The sequence below is a fragment of the Haliaeetus albicilla genome, chromosome 12, assembly GCF_947461875.1.
Source record: "Haliaeetus albicilla chromosome 12, bHalAlb1.1, whole genome shotgun sequence".
Classification (NCBI taxonomy): domain Eukaryota; kingdom Metazoa; phylum Chordata; class Aves; order Accipitriformes; family Accipitridae; genus Haliaeetus; species Haliaeetus albicilla.
In genome coordinates, this window is record NC_091494.1 from 21,756,098 (window position 1) to 21,776,700 (window position 20,603).

At 45.3% G+C, this 20,603-nt stretch overlaps 1 protein-coding gene across 1 annotated transcript; it reads right to left on the reverse strand.

Annotated features, from left to right (window-relative positions):
* Nucleotides 1-476: 476 nt before the first annotated feature.
* FAM174B (family with sequence similarity 174 member B) lies at nt 477-20,182 on the reverse strand. Its single transcript, XM_069798484.1, has 3 exons — nt 19,811-20,182; nt 11,238-11,369; nt 477-4,409 (listed from the first exon to the last, which is right to left on the reverse strand). Exons 1-3 carry the CDS (start codon nt 20,086-20,088, stop codon nt 4,406-4,408), a joined length of 414 nt encoding a protein of 137 aa, XP_069654585.1. The 5' UTR covers nt 20,089-20,182; the 3' UTR covers nt 477-4,405.
* Nucleotides 20,183-20,603: the final 421 nt, after the last annotated feature.

Below are 20,603 nucleotides of genomic sequence, written 5' to 3' on the forward strand. Positions count from 1 at the left end.
CAAGGCAAAATTGCTTCAGACACAGGGAATTTGGTCAAGCAAGACTGAAGTGGAAGGCAGTCTGCTTAACAGCTGTGCTGTGGCCTGGCCACCCAGCCCAGGGAGAGGACATGGCTTGGTTCACTCAACTGGACTTGGAGTCTCGGACAATAGGTCTATAGTTTGTGGGCTCCAAGGTACCGAACGTGGTTGTAGTCAAATGTACTGAGCTATCTTCCCTGTTGCAGAGGGTTTTGCCTTTTGAATCCAGATGTAAGACTAGCTTCTTGATGGTTGATGGGGACTTCGTGTGATTAAACGTATTCCTCTAACCTGCTGCTAAAATCAGTTTCCCCCCTTGTCATGCTCTGGTTCAGGGACAAAGGGACTTGCAGCCCTTTGAGGGATCACACAAGGCTCTCAAATTCACCAAACTTCAACAAGTAACAGCCCCTTTCCCATTCCCTCCCTAAACATAACACACAATACAAGGGGGATTTCAAGAACATGTTTAATGATGGCAGTTTCTACTGAAACATGAGAAGTCCACTGAAACTCGTCTTACCAATTTTTTCTTAAAAAGAAGCTTTGGTCACAATGACAAATTCTCTTAAACATTTTTTTAAAAAGTTCAAGCAATTGCACAAAACAAAACGCATGGTCCTGATAACTCCTCCCACAAAAACTGCAGTAGCAGAAACTCATCTAACAGAAGAAAAAACTCTTAATGAAAACCATAGCCTGCCACCCTGCAGAGATTATACCATGTACAGTGAATTAGAGAGAACGGTTACAAACAAAATGTTCAAATGCATTAGTGTTTGTGTGTTCCAGCTTCATTAGTGCTTGTAGACTTCCAGAAGTCAGTCTGGGCTTAAGACAAGCATTAGGATAGCACAAGTTAGTGTGCCAAACAAATGTTTGCAGTCATCTCCACATCTTTGGGGAGGGGGGGAACATGACACAACAAAACACCACACCACACCACCCCCAAAAAAGCCAACACACCAAACAATTACAAAGCTATCTGTGTATTTCTGACTTAATTCTGCAGGCAAGTGTGGCACACCAACTTCTGGCTTCTCATATAAAATCTCTGGTGACAGGGCTGTGGTTGGAGTAAAGAAGCTGCAATTCTGTGCAGGGTTTTTCCTCTGCAGCACAGCATGCACAAATAGGAAAGCCTCTAATTTGCTTGCTCTGTTTGACTCTGCTACTAGTCGGTAGATTTTGTAAGCAGTGTGCAAGCTACACAGACATCTGTAATAACGCTTCTCTTTTCATTTTCTGCAACAAAAAAATACGCCTTTAAAAATGCTCTTGAACAAAGCAAGTTTGACTATGCAACATAAAATAGCAGCAGATACTAAGACACATTACAGTCACAATCAGATTAAATCTGCAGTGTAAGATACACAGAACATTAAGGTAAAACACTCATGTAGTGGTTAATGGCTATTTCTTCTCTGATGAACTCCTAGAACTACCTGAACCAAACAGTTCAAATTATTAAAACTATGTTTTAAACTAATTCCTACTGTTAAAAAAATATTCATATATATACTATTAGATGAGTCACATCAAGTGCTCTTAAAATCTTAACTAAATATAGCTATAGAATATTTAACCAGACACTTTAAATCACATACAGCAACTTTTGTAGAGGTAAACATTGCCTCACATTTGCAACAGCAAAGCATTCTGATTATTTTCATGACCATGAGTAACTGGTGAGGTTGGCCTTTTATTCCTACTGAGCAGCTGCTGCTTCCCTATAAGCACTTTTTAGCTTATGGCACAAGGTTTGGGACCTCCCCGAAGAGCCAGAGCATCCCAGCGGCAGTTGAGCACCTCCATCTTCAACATCTTAAATATCTGGTCCCTGTCCACCATTGAGATTTGGCCATGTTATGGAAACGGTGGGATTTTTTAACCACAAGCAAGGGGAGTGGACGGCCTTTGCCAGCCTAACTCAGCAAGTGACCCGAAGTTGTTTGAAAAACTCCTGACTTGAAGAACTGACTCACTCTCAGAAAGGAGAAGTGTCCTTTATGCACCTTTTCCTCTCATCTCTCTCCTACATAACTTGGTCTCGCCTGTCTTCGGTGCAAAGAGAAGGTTTCATTCCCTCTCCACCACTCATCCAGAGTGCCTGATGCTCAGCTTAATGAGTTTGGCAGAAGAGTGGACATGAACATGTTGCCATGATGTCTGTTCAGAAAGGGCAGCCACTTCACTCTGTTGCCTCCTTCCACAAATGCAAACAGAAGCTTTTAACCTCTCTCTCTCCTCTCAACATCGTCACTTCTCTGACTTCAGAAGGACTCAGTCTGCCTAAGAAGTTCAATTTCCAGTCTTCAAAGGACTTTAGTCCTGAAGGGACACAATATTTCCTTCAGAATCATCCAGCCCAAGTCTGAAACCTGTTTTACCTAGGTGGAGAAAGAGCCCCAGATCTTATCTCAACCCGCAGCATCATTCAAGCTACTGGTCCCTGCGACTGACTCCAGCCAGGACACAACCTGCTCAGCCACATCCTCACCTCACAGCTGACATGTTAAATATTGCTTAGTAACAGTAATACGGAGTGACTCAAAAATCATTCCATGAATGAAAATAACATAGCATTTTTATATTGCCTTGATGACTAATAGTAACACAACAGTCTGCTGTGGGATTTTCCCATCCAGGCTGAAGTGGCTGTTTGCAAAGCCTTTGCCGAGTCACGGCTAGGGAAAGCAAGCTGTGTTATGGGAGCTTCTTTGATGAAAGTGCAAGGCTGCTGGGAAGGAAAAAAAAAAAAAATTCCCCTTCACCTTTTACTGACTGCAGGGCCCATGGGAACCACACAGAACTGGGGTAGGTCGCAGTATCATGACAAAGCAGTTCAGTGTTCTCAGCAAGCCTCAAATCCCAATAGGCTTTCAAAAAAAAAAAAAAAAACCACCAACCCAAAACTGGCAGCTTGCTGCAAGGCTGGTGCTTTGCCAGAAATTCTGCAGTTTCCTTGAGGGGTTATAACTGCAGGAGGCTAGTAGAGGGTCAAGCAAACAGTGGGACAATCCTAAAACAATTGGAAAACATGAGTTTCCCCAAGAAAAGCAAGGTTCCAGCCAGCTTAAAAACTGAAAATAAAAGGTGTTAAGGGGTGCAGTAAACAGTAAAGTCTGAACTGCATCTGTGGTTACTTTAAAGGAAAACCACAAAGTAAAGAGACTAAACCAGTTAGGTTTGCCCTTTCTAATGATGGCCTGGAAAGTGTACATGCTTGCGGTCTCCTAAACCCAATTCATCCAGATGCAGCAATCTAATTCTCATAGTGTCATCCCACAGCTCTGACCTCTGCAGCACGAAGCACAGCAGGGAGTGATGGTTAAAAATGCATCCTTGAGTTAAACGGGATTTGTCAAGCAGGTGGTAGGGGAAAACTTCCAGTTTGATACAGATTAAGATCACTTATATAAAAGCTTCCATGAAAAATAAGAGGTGTTCTTTCTGCAGTCTAATCATTTCACATGAGGACTTATTTTGCTTAGAAAAAAGGTAATATAGATGAATTGTAGACAACTTACAGTCAGCACAGGACAGTACAAAACACTGTTTTTACTCCCTGTGGAAGGGCAGAAAATTACAAAAATATATCTTCTTTAATCCAAGATTGTTGTAGTTTAGGGCATGCCTGATTCTTCCTATTTCCCTGTGGTCTCATTTATTGAAGTTGGTCTCATCAGAGCTCCTTGGGACAATGAGAATGTCATCATGAAAGCTTAGTGCAATTGTTGTTTAAAAAAAAATCAGTAGCAAGTCAAGAAAATTTTCTACATGAGTCAACCTTTCACCCCCTCCCCCCCCCAAATCCTACACTAAACATACAGTGTGGCATTTCAGCATGGCTTACATTTTTACCACCTAAAGTCATAAGTCCCCTCTGTAAGGCCCAAAAAATACACTACTTGTTTTTTTTAAAACACATGATCTGTTTAACAATGATCAAAGTTTAAGAGTGACTGAAATATTGAATTAGGATTTTAGAAAATAAGTCCTTGGGCAGCTTGGTTTTATCTTCTTTGTCATCTTCCTTCCGCAAAACTTACTTAGACCATGATGAGCTGCAAGTCAGTACACAGGGCTGCATCTTGTCATGTTTTAGTGACACTGCAGCCCTCCTAAAGCAAGAGAGAGCTGAGTTTGCAAAGAGGAACTCTGGTCATTCCAACACAGCAGTCTGGAAACCAGGGAACCGAATGGTGACGTTTTGGTCAGAAGATCCATAGCCTGCTGTACAAACAGCACCTCGAGGAGGTGAGGCTTGGTTTGGTTGTAACGCTGCAGAGATGAAAGCCTCCCCTTTCACAGTTATGGCTTCAGCAGGTCCCTCGACAGCAGAATGACATCTTGCAGGGCACCAACACTCCACAGAGCTGCTTTACCTGGAAAGCAGGAAGAATTAGTACAGCTGTAGATTTGCAATTAAGTAGCTCACAGGCAGAGATGAAAACCCATGTGCAAAGTGGAAACAAAATCCAAAAAGCCACAAAGAAAAAGGCAGCATTATTCACTGTGATTGCCATCAGTTCCCTTCAGCAGTTGATTTCCATGGTGACACTGATGTGATGTTAACACCATGCCAGGAGAAACTAGACCATGTGAAGAAAAAAGGAGAGTTACAGCAGACAAAACCCAGATGCTGAAAGATCCTGTGACCAGCCACTGTGCAGACCAGAGAAGGGAGCACGCACACAGGGACTGCTATTTTACTGCACATGGAACAGCATCTTGGACCTCACAGTTTTTTTCGCACCAGTGCAGCCCCCTACTAACCAACACACATGGACTGTCCTCCTTGTTATGGATTCTCCTCCTGACACCCTACTGCTTTAACTGCTTCAGGGTTCAAAAACAAAAGCCTTAATAGGAACTTGTTATGCTCCATGAAGAAGACAAGAGCCCTCCCATAGGACTGCATCACCAGTGTAAAATCGACTGAACAAGCCAGCAGAATGTGGTGTGCTCTGTAACAACTGTTACAGCCACATGAGGAAAGAACCTGGCCTTCAAAAACCAAACAAAAAATGCTTTTTCACCATCTCTTTCCTCCCCCGCTGTGGACCCATGGGAAACCCTTAACAGCAGCACCAAAGCTTTGGCAATGTGTTGTATTTATAGAAAGCAGCTGACTGTGTTAGTAATTTGTACCCCTTTCAGATGAGGATAAATGATACCCCTCCATTTATACACAACTTGTCTGCCTGCTGGGAAAAAAAAAAAAAATAAGCTGCTACAAAACCCAGTGCAATTCACCTAGCATCATCCAGAATGGCCTGCGGCTTTTGCTGGCAAAAAATCCATTAAAGCTGCTCCCTTGAGAGTCAACACGTTGCTGTAACAAGCAGACAATACCATGCTCTGTTCAGAGCTGCAAACAGTCAGGATCTGGAAAGGATGTATTCAAAGAGAAGACACCAATAGTGTAACTCTCATATTTTACAGAGACTGCCAAAAGACTCAAGCACATCAAAGGCTGAGCCCTGCAACTGTGATGAAGATGTTTCCACATAGTTCAATGCTATCTGTGCCTGAAAAAGGGATGAATCCAGAATCCAGCCTTAACATGTGGTGCATCTTTCCTCTAAAACATCCTGCAAGCTCTCAAAAGTCCCATGACGGTTGAATAAATGTTCCTGTCCTCTTCCCTCTGACTGTCACCACTCCTTACACATAAATCTTTCTGCTTTCAAGAGCACTTTGGAAGATGCATTCCTAAAATGCTTCTGTGTTTTGCTGGTGCTGCTGCTGTTAGAGAGAAAAATGACAATCCATGTGGAAAACAAACCAAGGAATTTCACTTAGCTGACAGGAAGGATGGAGGCTTCAATCTGCCCCAAGAAAAACTTTCTTTCAGTACTTATTTAGGAGCCTGACATCAGGACTGGGACAATTCCAGCTCTGACATTTAAATTCCAAGTTCTTCCCTGACTCCGGGCTCTCACGTGGCACGTATCACCCTGGACTCAAAATGCTCTGCGGGGATGGTTGTGAAATTTCACCCAGCTGGGCTCAGCAAGTGTAGCAAGAGCAGAACGCATTGCCTCCAACAGCTGCAAGTCAGCAGGGAGAGGAGACACTGCTGATATCCCAGATTACTGAAGTGCTTTCAAAGCCTTTCATGTGCAAGGCGCCACAGAATTTATTCAGTACTTGTTTTCAGTTTTCTATTAAAGCTGACAAGAAATCCCCCAATGAGCTACGCTAGAGTTAATAAGCTTAATAGCTAACAATTTTATTTACCTTTTCAGAAACTGGTTCTTTTTGCAGCTGTTTTATCTCTTTTCTCTTATTACACAAAACAAGCAAAATGGTCTGTGATGGGGGATGGACACTAACACCAGTTTGTCAGGGACATTTGCCTGTAACCTACTTTATTTCACTCCTCTCTTCTCGAGTATCGCACAGTGCCAACTGCCTGATGAATCAATGGCTTAGGTCCATCAAGTAGAAGATCATGAAACCTGTGCAACTTTCCCTTGCCTTCTTGAAAGAAAGTGCTAAAGGAGCACAGGGGGGAGGGATATCTTAAAATCAAGATCTGTTGGTGGGATGAGAAAGAGCACACTTGGAGGATGGGATTTAGCTTTCCACTAACTCATTTTCCAAGGTGTGCAGCAAGTGTAATCCCATCATAAAACATGAAAAATACCTGACATCTGGGAAGTGATGACCAATACAGTTCATATGGTCCAAAAATCTTTTCGGCCTTCAGCAGCACAGATTGAACTGGCAATCAAAAAACAAAGACCCTTTCCATGTTCACTTGCTTTCTTTGTGTAGTTCTGTAATAATTTCAGAACAATTCCTCAACTTCTTATCCAAATGCCTCTTTCAATACCAGAGCAAATACATACAGAAAACCATCCTCCATATTAAAAAAAAACCCAGTTTCTGTGAAGCTTTTCAAGGAGGTGTTAATGTCTAAATGATCTGGCATCTTTGATCTTTGACAATCTTTTACACCTTCAGCCTCGTGTCACACAGAAATTGTGCTTGCAGGATTAGAGAGACCATCGACAGAACTGCTTCCCTGCTACAGAAATGAGATCGCAAAGAGGGTGTCTATGTAATCCAGCGCATGCATGCTTCTGCGTTTGTCAGAGGCAGGCAGTGGGTGGCTTTTGCATCCACAGAAAGGACTGTGTTTGGTTAAGATTTTGAAGTGGTCTCATTAGTCTGCTTTACAGGAGGAAGGTGCTTATTCCTCATTGCTCCACTGCCCAAGGGAAGTGAGGAGTGGGATCTACCGGAAGCCCAAAATCTTAAAGCCTCCTGAAAAAAAAAAAAAAATTTTTTTTAAAAAGTAACAACCTTCATCCAACAGCACAGTTTACACTGTCTGCTGTTCTTTGATGCCTCATGTAAGACTGGAAACAAATCCACACAAGGACAAAGCATTAAAGGAAAGAAAATTAAATGCACGAGAACAATTGGAGAGGTATATGTTGCTTCTCCCCTGTTGCTGCTAGACAGCAACTGCCTTTTAATTAGAGTGCTGTTTGCATTACATGGGGGAGACAGCACAGAATCTCAATTACTCCCCCAAACATAGATGCGAGTGCCAGTACAGGTCTTTCAACGATGGGAGGGGACCTCAAGCAAACCAGCCCAGAGCATACCCACATCATCCTCAGCAAAGACTTATGCTGCAAACCCAAAACAAGACTCTATTTATGACCTGCATATCCATCGAGTAGGTTAATATTGCGGTAACATATTTAGTATTATGCACAGGAGGTACCTAATGTCATGGCACTCCAGGCCAGCTCTTCAGATTTTTCCCTACTGCCATGCTGGTGGTAACCTTGGAGATCTGAAAGCATAGGATTATCTTACAGTACATATAAGTAACACTTATAATAATAATGCTTACAGTCCATCACAGCCAACATGTCCCTACTGCATTGCTCTTTGGAAAACTGGCTCTTTCCACTCCATTCCCGTGTTTTCTCAGAAGCTTGTATTTTAAATATACTTTTGGTGCCTTTCTGGTGGAAAGCACTGAGCAAACACCATTGCAAATCATCACTTTATGGAGAATGGACCGTTTTCTGCATAGTTTCACAGCCTTTAAATCAAAAATGAACAGGACAAAAGATTCCAGCTAATTTCACATGATATTCAGGAGCCAGGGAGACTTTGAAAATTCTAGGTTTAAATAGCTACAGAAAGCTTGTTTCTGATGTAGATATGGCAGCACGTACGTTACAACACTGAACAATGGGCACTCCAGTCCTAGGCATACCTTTCAGTACCAGCGTGTCACAAAGAAATAAAGAATTAAGGAAATCAGAATAATGACTCTTGTCAGCCATGGCACTGCACCAGTGGATCGTGCTGCAGCACGGGGCTGCACAAGGTTTAGCCTCTCTGAAAGCAATCCCAGTAACAGTACAGTCACCAAAGCAGCACCTGGTCAAAATCCCCTCGCCAAGACTTGGTAGCACAAATGGGCCAGAAGTCTGTCATGCCATAAGCCAAGTAAGCGCCACTGCTAGGAGGCTGCTTGAATAAACCTGAACAGCTGTCACAACTGGTACTGACTGCTGGCAAGGATGCACCTTCATTTGAATTAAAAAATAAATAGATAAAAGAGAGCATGTGGAATATTCTAGCCCATGGGAACTTATCAGGAGACACTTGTCACTCCTCTGTCCCCATCACAACTGCTTCCAGGTTGCTGCAACTCAAGACACATTGCTTTAGTTGGCTAACAAGCGGAAACGGCAGTATGACCCCATTCCTTATGCATCAGCCCTAGTGACACCTCTGCAAGTTCACCTAACGCATCTGAACAAGTTTTGGGTTTCTTTTTTTTGGGGGGGGAGGGACGGTGGGTTTTTTTGAGATAATGGCAAGGGGAAGTAGTTTTCCTGACTTACCAATTAATGAAGGCTCTTTTAAAACTGTAGGCACTTGCTGAATATCCAAAACAAACCTACCACTCCAGTTGTATAGCTACCTGCACATATTTATAACTCCATTTATTAACCACAGAGAGGGATAAAGTTACCTCCCCTTACCCTGTCTTCCTGTAATCTGCACCCAGCTGCAAAAAACAAAGGAAGCCTTAGGTGGCACAAGGCAACTATCTCCTGAATGTCTTTTTTTTTGGGGGGGGGGGGGACACGGGGGAGGGCTGGGGAAGGAACCTCAACAGAAGACCTGGTAGAAGTTAGTTTACTGACTTACTGCAGGCATGTCCAAGATGCCCTTTCTGCAGCTCTAGCCCTCTCTTCCCATCTGAACACAAGCACCTATGAAGAACCCCCCGACTGGTTTAATGGGGATGTCTACAGTCAAACTCAGCAATTCAAATTTGCAAAGAAGTGTCTTTATTGGTGGCAGAAGATAGGAACTGTTTGGGGATGTAGTCTCTGAGCTGCACAAAGGAACCAGAGAGCTTGATAGCTTTTACAGCAGATATATCCTCAAAGAAGGTTTCCCCAAATCAGTACCACTAAGGGGTTGTCTGTAAGATGATCTCCCCCTCTAAACTGAGGTAGCTCTGTTTGAGCTAAACAAACATATGTCTGAAACAGCAAGGACTTCAGAAAATGTGGAATTTAATAGCTGTTGCACTGTGGGAGAAAGGAAGAATTCCCACAGCTGAAGGAAGACTTGTTGGCTAAGAACCAAAAACCCCTACAGTCTCTGAACAGAGCATCACACAAGGTGAAGAGCCATTTCTACGTGGAGGAACCCACAAAGACCAAATAACTTTTGTGAAAGCATCAGCACAGTGTGTGCTCCGGAGAATCAATGTCAGATAACACAACCACAGCTCTCATGAGTCGGATGGTTTCCAGCAAGCTCTCTTCTTTGTTCAGCTACTATTTTACTATTAGACATCCTATCCTGAAGCACTGCCATGACTGAGAACCTTCTGGTCTCAGTCTTTGGAAAACCCCTCTGATCTCACTATCAAAAGTTCACAGAAAAAGTACCCAGTTATGAGGAAGAGGAGAAGGAGACATAGACAACAGTAGGCCATGGCAAGACAGATCTCTGCACTCTGGGTTTAACAAAGCTCGGTCCCAAAGTAAAAACTGCACAAGCTGAAATTATTAGAGCAAACACAGGGCAGCTACAGAAAATGGCAACAGTCAGGCAAGGACTAATAGGAGTCTTCTAATTCAAGAACTAATTATTTACACATAAAGGCATGACTCACACCCTTCATTGTTTCATAGCTCCCAACTATTGCCTGACTTTTATAGAGAAACAACACACTTATTTTGAAAATGACCAGCAGAGCGTGCGGTGGTATGTGTTTTAGATGCTGGCACACGTGCTTAGAGCAAATGCATTGTTCCCCCTTTCCAAAGGTAGGAGATGGGCAACAGGAGTAAAGTGTGGAAAATCTCCAGTTAAGAGTTGTCAAGGTCTGTGTTTTCATAATTAGGAGTGCTTATTTCAGCCAAAGTGAGACAGATTTTAGAGTAGGCCTTATTTGGATGAGAATGCAACTTGAATGCTGTGAATGGTTTGATGCAAATAAAAATAAGAGATGCAGATACCCTGATACCATAAATCAATGTGCAGCATCTTTACGTGCTGAGTTGCTATAAATCTCAGGCCCAGAATAGGCACCAAGAGTATTGGGTTGTCACACCACTTCTATCTCAAAAAGACAAACACATTTAAAGAAAGTTTGTTGCTAAGGGATAACTGCTAACACCACCAGCGAGGGACCACAGTCTTCTCTTTGTCACAGAACAATATGAGAGCACTCTGGTACAAACCCAGAGGTTGGTGGAGATTTGCCATAATTTCCCTCCCAGGCTCACAGCAATGGCAGCGCCTCGGAAAGCAGCCCTTGATCCACAGCCTCCATCCAGTGTGTGTGTAGACACTGAAAGCACACAGGAACGACTGCCAACAGCTGCCCGAGAGGGGAAGTTCAGTCTGTTAAACCTTGTTAGCTCTCTGGGGCACGTGTATCCCATTGTGCTGCTCTGCACAGGAAAGAGGAGGGCAGACAGCCTAGGAGTAGTGACATGGTTATTACAAGAGCAGGAGAGTACAGAGCAATGTTTGCTGAGAACAGGCAGAGGGGCTGTAAAGGAAAGTGATAATGCCTGGGCAAAGTGAAAGGGAGACTGCAACTGCCATATCTCTGCCAAGCTGGCCCAGCAGAGAAAAAAAGAGCTGTCTTCACTAATAAGAGCTCAGTGAGCAAGTCTAACTGGATGGGCTCGCAGCAGTACCTGTATTTCACATCAAACACTGTTGAGTCTTCATCCTCATCATCTTCTTCGTTCAGAGGAGCCATTTCTACCCGCTCGGCTGGAGTGGTGATTATGTCGTACTTCCTGGTCTTCTTAATCCTCTTGCCAGACCTGAAACACAGAAGTGGGAAGGGAAGGATTGTCTTTATACAGTATTCCTTGGAGCAGCTGAAGCTGTTGCCACCAACGCTGAATCACCGCCCTGTTTGATTCAGACCTCCCCAGACATGAAGGCTGTAGAGCCAGCCTGCGTCCCCTCCTGACGCCTTCCCAAGGCCACCGTTTGTGCCCATCAGCGTAGAGCACAATTTCTTGTCAACTGCAATCCAGATCAACATCAGTCTTTCAGCCTCTGACAAACCAGAGATCCTCTGCCATCCAGGGCAGACATACAAGCACAGCAGCCCACTGCATGCTCCTGCTGCCACGCTCAATAAGTGACACGCAGGCTTAATCAGTTGAAGCAGCCAATGCTTTAGTGAACATGTTTAGATTAGAAAGCCCAGGTTAAGCCTTGGTGAGACAGGGGAATGTTCTAGGCAGGATTATAAGGAGCAAAGGGGTGGTAATGTTTGGGTACAAACAGCCTGCTGTCTTTTCTTGCCATCAGGCCAAGTTCAGGACTCACAGAGCAACAACCCTGAGCCTTGTCTGAGAAGCTGCATGCTCTACACTGTGTAAGTGCTATGAAAAATTATCAACTATCATTCAAAGCTAACTGTACCTACCACCTCTCCTCCTAGAGATGCCAGCCTTATTTTTCTTTTGAAATGGAGATGCTCAAGCGCATGCATGTCCCACAGTTTTGAGAGATCTATTTTCTAACACTTACTTTCAATTAACAAACACTTGCTATGTGGCTTTTCAACTAATTCTCTGCCTCTGGCCTGAATTGTGCGGATTGTTTTTATTTCACCTACTCCTTTCATGCATATTAGGAGGGTCACACTGCTCATGCATGAATCCAATTTTGTTATTATACATTAAAGAAGGTGCTGATGTGTATAGCTAGCCTTCGGGGAGAAAAATGGATGGTTTTGGTTAACAAACTGCAGAATTTTCCCCTTCACCTTTTATAAAACAAAACTGGCAACTGCCAAGCATGAGAAGGGAGCTGGTGCAGGCACAAGCATGCAGCCCATAATTTTTGGTAATCACAACTACCGGTCCAAGCAGGCAGCATGTCATGAGTATACTTTCACTGTCAAGGAGTCCTGCCCTGGCATGTCACACAAGGTGTGCCGGATTCAACACTGCCATTTTTGCATCAAGAACGCCTTTTAAAGAGTTACACAGTAGCAAGAACCAAGGTGTGAACATCACAGCCAGACTGCGACTCAAGCCCTGTGTTTGCATCTCCACCACAACTGTCCCTTCCAGGCTTGAAGTAAAGGAAATTTAAAATCAGTGAACAGCTCCGACATGGAAGTCTCAGTGCCTCTGCCTAGCATTGCTTTTGGGCAGTAGTCCAAGGCTGAACAAACAGGTCGCAGCCCTCGGGATGGGGCAGTTTGCATTTCCTCCCCGTTCTGAAGGCTAAGGTTGCATCAGAAGTGAGAAGAAAGTATTCTCCTGTTGTCTAATCTTTATAGCAATCTGCGCCGCTGTGTCACGTAGAGCATGGGGTGGTTTGTTCTATTACTGCTGCTGTTGAAACAAGCAATATTATATCTGATACAGTAGGACTCTTAACCCAAACACTTGAAAATCCTTTTGAAAACACTTCTCTATCTTATTCTGCTTCTCAGCCAAGACCTAGAAGCAAAGTGATGCAGGGAGGTCTCATCTTACAAGTAATGCACTGCTTTTACAAGAAACATTTACTCACGCTGTGAAGCCTAAACATAGACCAAAACTAACCTGTGTCTACCTGTCAGAACAAACCAAGCACAGCCTTACCACTTCGCCTTACATGTACAGTCTGCAGGGGGTTTCCATAGGTTCACCCATTTAAAACCCTACCTGTATATCAGGCCCACTTTATTTAGAGACGTTTTCCCTCATTCCCTCCATTAGAAAACATAACTTACTCTACGGAACTCATCTTAGAACAGTTAACATTGAGTGTTTGAAGGAATTACTGCAGAATAGGTATTTTTAGAAATGGAAAACTAGAACCATTTAGCCTCCAGCCATTAATTAGTCTATTTGGGCTACACTTTAAAGAGGACCTGGAGCAGAACTCACTGCACAGTATCTATTAATCCTCCACAACCCTCACTTAACTACAGTGCTTATTTAGAAAAGGGAGAAAGTTCATTTTGCTGCTGGTTTTTGGCTAAGCTGCTACAATCAGTTGTTTGCCATTGGCAAGGTAAAAGGGTCTTTCCTTGCCTCTTCTTCCTCAATTAATTCTACACCAGATTACCTAGCTAATTTGTCATTAATCTGTATTTTTCAGTGGTCCGTTTTCTCACACTTGCTCATTTGAAGAACTCCCCTAGGCTTCATAAATACTAGAAGAATTACCCGAGCTAACTTTAAAGGAAAGCCTTGGGAATGTCCCTACATGCACGCAAAATAAGCCTGTCCATCAGGAAACCGGTTGTTGCACATTAAAACTCCCAAATCTCAGTAGGATCCCTGTAATCATCAGTGATGACAATGCAAAAGGAAAAGCACTTTATCCAGCGGGTGGGACCAGGCAGCATCTTTTGTTTGCAGACAGACAGCAGAGTCAGCAGAGTAGCACAGGGCAGGAACTACAGAATACAAATGCTTCATGAACTTTGGAGACCTCCTGGATACGATCAAGACACATTAGCCCTCATGGGCAAAGAGAGGATCTCCTTTCTAGCCACATTCATTTTGTGTCGGTTTTTTTAAAGCAAACAAGAAGCGTGCTGGAAGCTGTGGTCAGACTATGCCCCTTGCATAATGACAAGCTGAAACGCTCCCGAAGTGATTTAGCCAGGGTAGAAGCGGTACTGGGTATTTCAGCGCAGAAAACTGTCTTTCACTTAAAAAAATCGTACTACTTCTGCTGTCTGACTTTAGCCACCCCACCCCCCGGTAATTAGAAGGGGATGCTACAGGTCTTGCACTGAATCATCGGGGGGGGGGGGGGGGGGGGGAGTTAACTGCAGCCAGGGATATTAACCTTTAACTTTAGACCCCACCAAAACCAGCTCGCTAGTGTTAACAGAAGGCAGGTGTAGCAAGCACAGCGCTTAATTGAGAGAAGATGAAGTGGTGTTCGCACACTGGCACTGCCCTTGGGCTCAAAAGCCTGCGGAACCATGCACCACACCAGGGTCTCGTCCATCAGAATCAGATGTACCCCCTCCACCGTGCCACGCAGTGCAAGGAGGGACAACATACAGAGATGGGCTGGAGCAAAACGCTGACTTTGTATCTCTGTATTTTGACCAGAGGCTATTTTGATCAAGCACCAGTCATATGCAGCACTTCATCCTCCTTTCTGAGGCATCATGTGGTGGAGTAACTGCTCAAGTCAACTCACTAGTTCATTATATTATTTACGCCTCTAATCTATTTTAGTCAACAATCCTGATATTCAAGGATAATGCTTTTCTTGACCCAGAGAGAGAGGTCTCTGCATTTCTTATCTAGCATTAACACTTCCTGCCAAGAGATACAGAGGGAAGGGACCATCCCTGAAAAAAAAGGAACAACAACAAAAAAAACCCTATCCCTTCTTAGCAGAGTACTTACTGGAAGTCTGATTAAGCCAGCTACAACCTTCCTCCTAGAACTGCAGCAATGTTATATCAGGAATGGAACTGGGACCAGTTTATTTGCTGTTAATGGTCTCCCTTAGCAGTTGAAAAAAAAAATTAAGGAAATATAAACCTGGGGAAACTCCAGGCTTACTACCAGCTGATGAATTAGGTCAGTGATATTTCATTACTGTTGATCTGTCTGGCTACCTCTGCTCTCTGAATGGTGCTGTATACAATGAGGTTAAACCATGAAGCTAAGTCCTCACATGTTTTCTGGATATACATTTCGCTGTAGCAAACTGAAGGTGCTGTGTTTTCTAACAATCCAGTCTTTAAGATGGAATATATGTGGCCACAAAGAGCAGAAGAGTCCCCTTGCTTAACTCCGCTGCTAATAGGATGGATGCATCAGAGACTGCTACTGGGAGTAACTTCAGGAACACCTAAATGGGATATTGTTGTGGTTCAATGAAGCAGTGATGTCTGTAAGTAATTAAAATACAGCCACTCACATCTGGTGGTCAGTACCAGTGCCAGCATGTACTTCCAAACATTATAGCACAGTCAGACCAATATCATCTGAGATGTGCTCAAGAAGTATCCTTGTTTTATAGGAGACAGCTATTGAAACTTTTATGATCTACCCAAACTCTTCAAGGCAGCGAATCCTACAATAAGAAACAGCATTCATCCTCTGTTGTGACTGTTCACATCACAGCTGTAAAGAGCCCAAGACAGCATGAGACAGCGATCCCCTCTCCCTTCCTTCTGTCAATTTGCTGTCAAGCTCACATCGAGACACTCCAGTCTTCCCAAAGACAGGACCTCTGAGACCCAGCACAAGTGTCCCATTTATCATTCTCTGTAGCCCTAACTAAATTACATGCAGCTTAAATGAAGCTTTCAACATAGGTCACAAATACGTGTTTTGGGGTTGGTTGTTTTGTTGGGTGTTTTTCCTTCTCCATTTAAGGTCATTTTAATGGTGAGTTTTTCTTTCCTGTTCCTGGCAGAGGTCTTGTCTTTGCTGGATGACTCTAACTGGTTATAATACAATTAATTTTAAATCTGTCAAACTCTCTGGGGTTAAGCCTTGGATGGCCTGGAGCAATTGCCCAGCTCATACAACAAAGGGTCTTGTATCCTATGATCATATGCTTGAACCTCTCTCCTCCACCTCAGTAATTTATACTAGTTTTGCAATTACTGGAAAACTAAGCTTAAAGTGGTATTTGAGGCAGAAATCAAAATTGGACAACAAGCAATGTAACAAAGCAACGAGTTACAAAATAAGCAGGTAGCTTCTCTCTAAAAATCTAGATAAATAGCAGTCTTTTCCAGCCTGGGTTCTGTTCATTCAAAGGCAGGTCAAGGCATGTAGCAAACACTTACAGCACACAGTTTTCTGCAGCTAAAGCTTTGGGTTGCTTTCAGCTGGCCCATTTGAGCAGCAGTAACTTAGTCAGTTTCCCTAGAAGGCATACGGTCTACCAGCACAGATAGCCACATCTGAAAAATTACATTTCCTGGGAGCTGATCCCACGAATTGTATTGCCATGAAATGAACTGAGCTGCACCAGGAAAGAGAAGTAGGACAGAATATGGGGGTAAAAAGGCAAATTTCAAAACACAGATCAGAGAGTGAATTTAGCCGCATGAACTGTTCATGTGTTTCTTGGTAATGCAAACTACCCAACTATTCGATTGAGAATAACATGAAATTTGGTCTGCTGTGGAAATAGTTTTGGTTTTGGAGCATGCAGTGCCCAGGGGTATAGGAAAGAAAGCAAGCCCAGAACTGAGCTTGCCAAAAAAAAAAAAAAAAAAAAAAACCAAAAACAACAAACCCCAAAAAACCCTATAGCAAATTAGGTCTTGCCACATTCAGACAAGTAGGAGAGTCTTGGCTGGCCTTCACAGTCCCTAGTAGCGACAGAGAGAAAGGAAATTCAGACCACTTTGGGTAATACCATATTCTGAATCACAGGACCATCAGATGAATTCAGAGCATTAACACTCCCAAAAGGAATGAAGAAGAATCTCTGAGCGTTGTCTTAGAAAAGAGAGCTGGAGAAATGTATCATCCCTGCTTGAACAAAAAAAGGAAAATAATATATACATAAAAATATATAAAAGTGAGATGTATAAAAAAATAAAATTCCTTTAAAAATAAATCCAATGCCTGTGACAAGAATATCTGGCCCCTCACTAGTTCATTTCATCTCTACAACCCATATCTAAAAGGATAATTTACTTCCAGCAACCCGGAACAATTTCACAGTGAAGGTTTAATCAAAGATTGGATTTCAGCAAAATCTCTTCAATAGGAATCCATGACACTTCAGAAAAAAAACTGCAATGTTTTTTACTAAGTATGAACAAAGCTCTTATTCTGATGGGAGAAAAGCTTCACATTTATCGAGGGTAAATCCCTTATCTCTTCTGCAGCAGAATCTCCTCCAATCTATGTTGTCAGCTACAAGTGTGACACTGTACAAACGTACCTGTTGGTATTCTTGTCTCATTTGCAACTGGGATAACTGTTTACAAACAAGTACTCTGTCAGATAAAGAAATGTATTCAGAAGCCAAAAGCTTCATTTTCCATTTTCCTTGCAGGTTCTATTAAAGATACACAAGAGATCTCAGAGGGTGGGGGTTTTTTTTACATATCTTTAATGCTGCATTAACTGTGATCAGTTGCATAACGATGACTTTGGCATGGGAGAATTAATCCATCGTTCCCAAGGTGACTTTAACCTGGACCTGGTTTTGCTGATTATGGTATAGGGAAAGGTCTTTAAAGGCTATCAGTTTGCTTTCTTTAGCTAGAAACGTTCAGCCTTACGCTAGGTCTCCTTAACACAAGGTCTCGCTTTATACCCAGAAGAAACCGAGGCAGAGGAAATAAACTCTCCAAGATCAGGGAGCACTAGGAGTAGAAACTTAAGCTTTTCATTCTGCACTTAGTTATAGGCTTCCTAATTCCAGCTCATATACCTACTACCAATTGTGCTGTGCTTGTCCATCATACTGATTAACAAAAGTTATCTTCAATATTTTACTGGGTTCTCATAAATCACCTCGCTTTAATGAGTAAATTTATTTGCACTGTCTTTTGCCAGCTGCTGCAACACATAAGAAGAATTTAGTTAAATGTCTATTTCTTTAGAAGGTATCGGTTCTTATCATTTTGGCCTTTAAGACCACATTTTATAATACTACCGTTGTGAACACTGTCCTTCCTACACAGAATTAATTCAGAAGCGGGAGATGCAGAGGATTTCAGCTGCAGCCATCATGTAAATCACAAAGGAGCTGCCTGAAGACAGAACAAGGAAGAATTTGCCAACTCCACTTGTTCGACTACTTCTGTCACCTGAGACATGGCGCTCACCTCCTCCCTGCCACCCAGAGCCAGCTGCTCCACTCTCCCAGCTCTTTCCTGCTGCCCCTACCTAAAAGTCAGATGACTGTTAACTACTGAAAGTCTGCAATCTTCCTGGCAAAGCTGGGCACAAACAGGCAACAGCTTTTTATTTGTAGACTGCACCAGTCAGGGACAGCCTCTATTGCACCATGGGGACTCTCGCCACTACCCCGAGATAAATAATAATTAACACCAACAGTGCCAAACAGAGCTTTAGTATTTGCTTTTCTTCTGCTTCGGCAACAAGCCGAGAGGAAGAGTGGCTTTCTAAAGGTACTGAGTTTAATTTGCTCATGTCCCTCACAGCAGGAGACATTACACAAGTTTCAAGGACTGCCTGGATAACTCAAGCACGCGCCAGCACCAACCCACTCCAGCATGAACTGGCCCACGCTGGTTATGCCACGCTAAATGGATGAGATACGAGCACCAAGCAGATGCAAACCTCTGCCCAGCTTCCTGCTGCTCACCAGCGCTTCTCCCAGCTCTGTGAGGAACCGGGAGTTTCTCTCCTTCTGTGCCAGGAGCAGGAGCTTGCCTCCATCAGCGATCTAGCTGACTGAAACACTGGGGAGTCTGGTTACACATCAGGGTTCCAGTCAAATCGGGGCTGTGATCTAAACCAACATCTACTTTAGGTTACGCTGGACCTCCTCAGGCCTATCTGCTTAAGCTTCATTAAAACAGAAAAGAAAGATTTGTCTTTTTTACCCAGCATGAGTTACTACAGCGGTGGCATCTGCATTATCCCACGGGTCCAGAGGACGCAGGTGGCTGAGGCTGGACGGGACCTCTGGAGATCAAGCAGGGCGACCTGGCGCTGGCTGTCCAGGTGGGCTTTGAGTATCGCCACGGACAGAGACCCCACAGCCTCCCCTGGCCACCAACGCCAGCGAACCGCCACCCTCGCAGCAAAAGAACCCCCCACATATTTTTGTAGGTTCAGGTGGAGTTTCACACGCTTCGGTCCGGGCCCACTCCAGTCCCCAGCCACCGCCGTGGCCCCCACGCGCAGAACTGAGGCCCGCGTGCCCCACGCCTGGAAAAAGCCACTCGAGACCCAACTCCTGCCCTGTTTTTCCACAGAAGCGGAGGAAGATGCGCGGCCGGCGGCACCCCTACGACTCCCCAGGAGTTTCACGAGGCATTTACACGTGCCGTGCTCGAAGTCAGGCTTTAGAACTGCTATTAGTAGGCGCGGAGCCCAGCACCGCCCGGCCTCCCGGGCTGCCTCCCCGGGCAGGCGCTGGGAGGTCGCGCCGCTACCGGGGCTGAACGCCTCCCGCCTGCCTCGGCCGGCGGGCAGGCCTCGGCCGCAGCCCGCCCGACCCCCGGCCTCCCCCCCGCGCTCCTCCGCCGCCGGGGGCGAGGGGAGCCCCGAGGCCGCGGGCGGAGGCCTTGGCCCGGCACCGGCACCTGCCGGGGCCGGGCCCTCCCTACCTGAAGACGCGGAGCAGGAGGCAGGCGATGAGGGCGGCCGTGAGGGCGCAGGCCCCGATGACGGCGGCCTTCAGCGCGGAGAGGTCGCGGAGCAGCGCGGGCACGGGGCTGAGCTGGGCCCCGCTGTGGTTGCCGGGCGCGCCGGCCGCCTCGGCGGGCGGGCGGCTGCCGTTCACCGCCGCCGGCTCCTGGCTGCCGCGGGCGCCGGGCGCGGCCGGCAGCAGCAGCGGCAGCAGCAGGCAGGCCGAGAGCAGCAGCAGCGGGGCGGCGGAGCGCATCCTGCCCGGCTCCGGCCGCCGCCGTGCCGAGCCCCGGAAGGCAGCGCCGGCCCGGCCCGGCCCGCCTCCCCGAGAGGCGCCGCCTCCCGCGGCCGGAGCCCCGCTGCCGGGGGCCGGGGAGAGGCGGGCGGGGGGCGGCCGGGACGGCGGCCTTCAGCGCCTCCTCCCCGCCCGCCCCGCGGCTCCTGCCGCCGCCCCCCGGCCTCCTCGGGGCTGCCTGCGCCGCGCCCGGTGCCAGCGCCGACTCCTCGCCGGTAACGACGGCTTTTGATCAGCGTCTGCCCGGATGCAGAGCGATGGCGGAGGGTCGGGACCTCCCCGTGCTGCCGGTCCAGCACGGCCTGGCTGATAAAACTCCGGAATTTCTGGATCAGGTGTCCTTTTGGTTTTGCCTTCCGCGTGGTCACCGACGCTCCGCTTCCGCGTGCATTTATTTACCGATAATCCACATCTTTAAAGTCCCAAGAGCCGTGGAAATCACAGCCACGGTTCTGCAGACCACCCCGGGCGTGCTG

What these genes read in the sequence shown, in the direction of transcription:
- FAM174B (XM_069798484.1), bottom strand. Translation starts at nt 20,088, where the DNA reads ATGCGCTCCGCCGCCCCGCTGCTGCTGCTCTCGGCCTGCCTGCTGCTG. An exon ending in CTCCTGCTCCGCGTCTTCAG is followed by an intron (nt 11,370 to 19,810) that starts GTAGGGAGGGCC and finishes TCTGTGTTTCAG; the next exon opens with GTCTGGCAAGAGGATTAAGA.